The sequence below is a fragment of the Drosophila erecta genome, unplaced genomic scaffold (assembly GCF_003286155.1).
Source record: "Drosophila erecta strain 14021-0224.00,06,07 unplaced genomic scaffold, DereRS2 tig00000021-arrow-pilon, whole genome shotgun sequence".
In the NCBI taxonomy this organism is placed as follows: Eukaryota; Metazoa; Arthropoda; class Insecta; order Diptera; family Drosophilidae; genus Drosophila; species Drosophila erecta.
Genome location: NW_020825198.1, coordinates 3,103,038 through 3,108,143, shown reverse-complemented (window position 1 = coordinate 3,108,143; position 5,106 = coordinate 3,103,038). Strand labels below are relative to the sequence as shown.

Genomic DNA, 5,106 nt, shown 5'->3' with positions numbered 1-5,106 from the left:
AACTATATATACATAGTTCACCCGCAGGACCGAAGCCATTTTCGAGCCGAACAATCAGCACCTACATCGCACAATTCTGTGAGTCACCCGCTGGGAGGCTTCTGGGTTCTGGCTTTTGGCCCTTTTGTGCCTCCACATTTTGGCCTTCCGCCACGAGTTGGCAGTAGGAAAAATGGCAAACGGATGTTGTGCGCAACGAGCCGAGTCATGACATTTGCATAACAAATTCCATTTAACCCCCACCATGATTTTCCTTCTTTTCGCCTGGCCCAAAACATGAAAACATGTTTATTTTAGATAATTTCTTTCCATTCCGCCCGCATTCATGCGCTCCATCATAATTATGTGTCACAAATAGCGGGAACTCATCCATTCCCTCTTCATTATTCAATCATTTGCTGCCTGTGTGCGAATTTATTGAGGCTTTAGAGAACGAAAATTGATGTATTCCGGCCGGGATTGAGGTGAGGAATCAATAAGGGAGGCTTGGGGCATGTTCAATTCATCGTTAAATCAAATCAGTGGTACATTACACGACCGCTCACGCTCCAGCGGAATTTTCGACCTTTAAACAGTGGGCGGAAACATCATGAGATTAAATCAAAACAAATTCCAACAGCGAATACCATTGAATTCCAATTGAAGGGAAATACTCCTGCCAATATATATCCTATATCGAAAAAATATGAAGGTATTATACACAATGTCTTAATGCGCCTTTCGACCATCAAGTGAACAGCCAAGAAAGCAAGTGACTTACAGCTTTCCCATTTTCCCAACATAATTTGTCAGCTGAGCGAAGAAATTCAACTAAGTCGGCTATAATTTGTTTATTTCCTGCAGGTAATACAATCGCAGGGGTGATGTGCTATAAAAAGGCACAGCGACAGGTGTTTTTGACGTGGCCCTCTTGTCGTATACGTGATGGGATTGCCGGTTTTTCGCACTGGTTTTCGCTGTTGGTTAAAAGCCGCTCGGCCAGATACCCAGACTTTAATTCAATTAGCAAAAGGGTTCAGAGGCGAACACGTGCCTGTGAAGTAGGTGACAGTTTCTGGCCCACTTCTGAGCAGAGAACATTGGCTAATCCTCGCGAAGGAGATTGGATTCCTCTGGTTTTTCGGTGAAATCGCAGCGCAGATCAGCGACCTTGGCAATGATGTCGGTTTGGAGCTCCTCGAAGGGGCGAAGCAGGCGGACGGGTTCAGTGTCATCACGACCTTGAAAAAGGGTTTCCCCGCTAAAGTCTACGAATCCATACTTTCGAGCACCCAACAGCGTGGCAAGCAACTTGTCGGATATATTGTTGTAGGTTTCAAATAGCTGACCGAAAGCTAGTACTCTTCTGCCATCAATAGGATCAACGCGACCGGATTTCTGAATTATATCGCACAGTTGGAGGATCTCCTCCAGAGCACGGACACTGGCCTGCAAGGATCTCTGCTCGGAAAGACTGCCCGTCGGAGCTCGGCCGTATTCGTCCTTTGAAAAAGTCCTCTTCGGAATCTCACTCACATTGTAATGGGCGAAGGGGTTTATCATCATCCAGTTTTTATGCTGTTCAGCTTGCTGGTTAAACAGCGTGATGCGTGACGACACCGACGAGTCCTGCAGGGATTCCTTTTTGAGGGTCAAAGATAATTGGTGCATCCACACTCACCTGATTTTCAGCCATTTTATAATTATGCTGGAAATTTGAACGGTTGTTTGCCGAAAAAGTTTGTGGCTACAGACCACAGTCAAGCCTACTGTGTGTCCAGCTGGGAAGCAAACATTTCAGCCAGGTGTCAAAAGTATGGATAACTCGGCTATTTTGGCTATGAAAATATTATTACCCTGCATATTTATATGGTAACTTATGGTATGGTAACTTACTTAAATAGTGTGAAATGCAGTTTATTTGTTATTATAGTTTACAACAGAGCCTTTAGCTTGTAGCCTTTAACATAAAGTGATAACTTGCCATTTTAAAGGCTACGGTTCACCACTGATACAGCACGGTGGATACTTATTGCGTTCAATCAAGTCACCACTGATTGTTCGTGCCACATGGATGCAAGCACATGCATCTCATTAGGGAGCGCTTGAGTCCCAAGCCGCATCAAAGGATTCAGATCGAGGCGCAAGTTTGCCCAGGGATAATCAATCAAAGTGTCGCCTTAAATACTTACCCCCCCTGGAGATCCACACCCACATCCGATTCCGCATTCAGGTCCACCCACTCGCTGGATTTTAGTGCAGCCTTAAGCGAACTCCACAGGCTGTGGCAGCCATGTGGCAAATGCGGCGGAAACAGCTCGCAAACTAGCTCCATAAATTTAAGCCTCAAATGGCGCGCAAGTCGCCGGAAGTATTTGGAGCTCAGTGCAGCCGGAAATACAAAACAAATTTTCCAGAAGCAGAGAGACCGAGTGGTAGCGAAAAAACAAGAATGGCGGGAAATTAATGAAACAAAACGAGGAATTGAAAGCTACGAGATAATAAAAGCTAATCTGCTATAGCTCAAGTCGAGAGTTTAATATGCTTTTAATTCCATCAGAATGCAAAATGGAAAATGCCATCTACACTCGAATTTATGCTTCATTCACTAAATTCATTTTCAATAACGGAAATAAAGGCCTTTAGGTATAAATAAGTAAACAAAAATTCGAAATACAAAATGGTAACTTGAAGTGCTGTTGGGATTACCATTAGTTAAAGCCAGCAAGATTGTGGCCCCAAGCAAAACCAATAAAATCTATAATACCCTCCCTCGGGAGCCTCCAATTAAATTCTGTCACACAATCTGCCAATCCAATTATTTTCTTTCCGAGGGCCTGAACCAATAGTTCCGACGAATGAGCATTAAGTTAAATCACGCTTTAAGCGAGGACTTTCCTCGAAGGGTATCAAAACTGTTTTCCGGCGGTTTTTCTGTTTCAGTTCCCTTTCGCATTGGGGGAAAAGCGTGGAAAGAGCAGGGTGGATAAGAAACAAAACAGACAAATGGCAAAATGGCGCCACTTCCACATCCGCTAAGCAATAAACATTAATGCGCAATTAATGCTGGTGTCAGACGTTGACTTTGGTTAGTGGTGTTGGCTGGGTGTTTCCTGGACTTTCCACCAGCTTTTCCCCTGATTTTCTCCCTAATTTCGGCACAGGTCCGTTGTCTGTTCTTGATTTCCTCCACTTGCTGTGATTAACGTTTGGCGCCTCTTCTTAGCATTTAGCCTTTAGTTATTTATGGCTCGGCATGACAAATGAAATCAAGTGGGCACAGGGCAAACTCAATGCAAAGCTGCTTATTTCTGCCAGTCCAGAACAGCGACTTTCCACAGCTTTGAAGTCTGTGTTTGCCCGCCCAACCACTTCCCAAATGCCGGAGCAACCAAAGGAAATATTTGTAGAGCTGCTTACCAACCAATGATACGGTATTTTTCAAAGGTTCGAGCGGCGACAGCTGTTCATTAGAGGTGGGATGTGAAACCATACCAAATTAGAAGTAGAGTATTGCTTTCCTATTTTTATTCATTCTTGATTTAGCCCTACACTAGTGAAACCACAGAGCCACTTCTTCAGATACATGTTTTCTTCAAGCTGAAAAAGCTGAAAGCACTTGTCCCCTAAAAGTGAATCCTTTCTCATCACTAGTTGTAACTAAGCCCCGACATCTGTCAGAGCGACAATATGCTGGCACTTCCGCCATTTCGCCATATGTTTTGTTATACCCCACCGATTTCCAGTTGCATTTTCCGACCGAAGGAGTGACAGTGGCAGTTTGGCAAGCCCCGCCCCTTTGTCAAGAGGCACTTAAGATGCGACCATGTCTGCATATGGCCCCTAAGAATTTATGTGTTGTTTGTATTGGCCCCCAGAAAATGCCCGACGCATTATTCAATTTGGAGCCGTCAGTAATGTAAAACAATTTTCCGCAAATGCAACAAAAATAAAAAAGAAGAGAAGAAAGAAATAAGGGAAAACTGTCTTGGCTGGCTGAATTTTATGTGTGGCACGTTTGGCAATAAATTTTCAGGGTTGAGCATTGGATTTACAAATTGCTGCCTAATTCGCCGTTTTCATTGAGCGAGAGACAAATTTATATGGTCTGCGGTTAACACCTGTTTCTTGTTTACTTTCAAAGGACCCTCAACGTGTTTAATATCCACCGATCATCGCTCGAGGTTTCAACTTCGTTTTTCGCTGCGCATATATCCTTTCTCTAACCCATTTCATTGCTAGCCAAAACGAAGACAAAGCTTTTCGACTTGGCCCTCAAAATTTGTGTCATTTATAACTTTCGGCCCAAACGACAAAGCGATTTATTTTGTGTTTTCCTTCGGTCTGGCTCCAGTCAAAGTTTGATAAATGAACGCATTTCGCTTCGGATTTTCCTTTTGCATACGAGAAACCCAAAGGGGACATCTGGTAGTTGCATTTTTTCAGCTTCATTTGGCAGCTGCCAGGGTCTCGTTTATGCTCTTTTTGGCCTAGTCAGTCATAATCAGAGCGTTTAATATCACCGATGTGCAGTGAACGGTCGCCGAAAATCAAATCAACTTTTGCCGGGGCAACAGACAGCTGATGACCTCGAAAAAAAACGAAAACCCAATCGTAATAAAACAAACTGCGATCACAAAAAATAAGTCAAGTCAACATGAAGTGGGGAAGAAAGGGGGAAGCATTGCCTCAATGTTTTTATGTCCTCTTGTTGTGATAGCTCTAGTTTTTTCCCCCAAAAATATGCAACAGCCGGTGCCAGAAATAAGTGTGTGTGGGTGATGCACTGCAAAAAAATAAAACATTAACAGGGACGTACGTTAAATAGTTTCTTGTGATTTCTTGTTGAGCTCGTTATTTTTTTTTTAATTTTTCGTATTTCTTTGCTTTGTTTTCCAGGTAATACGAATAAATCTTTTTAAAAAACCAAGCCAAATTGCTGTGGAATTTTCTCTCTCTGCTTAGTGTATGTGCCCGGGAGCATGAAAAATTGCAAGTCTGTTTCATTGATTTGATTGACACTTTTATTGACATAGTGTTGGCCTTGTTGTTGCCAAGGGTTTTATGACCTGCCAATGAACGCAAAAGCCTTTAAGCCAATCGGCAGAATCGAATGAGCTTATATAC

At 43.1% G+C, this 5,106-nt stretch overlaps 1 protein-coding gene across 2 annotated transcripts; it reads right to left on the bottom strand.

Annotated features, from left to right (window-relative positions):
• Positions 1–815: 815 nt before the first annotated feature.
• LOC6546367 (actin-binding Rho-activating protein) lies at positions 816–1,759 on the bottom strand. Of its 2 annotated transcripts, none has more exons than XM_001971292.3 (2): positions 1,661–1,759; positions 816–1,620 (listed from the first exon to the last, which is right to left on the bottom strand). In XM_001971292.3, the coding sequence occupies exons 1-2, from the start codon at positions 1,673–1,675 to the stop codon at positions 1,084–1,086; spliced, it is 552 nt and encodes a 183-aa protein (XP_001971328.1). In that variant the 5' UTR covers positions 1,676–1,759; the 3' UTR covers positions 816–1,083. The 2 variants fall into 2 exon arrangements, with proteins under 2 accessions (XP_001971328.1, XP_015013672.1); XM_015158186.2 differs by having other exon boundaries at positions 816–1,608.
• Positions 1,760–5,106: the final 3,347 nt, after the last annotated feature.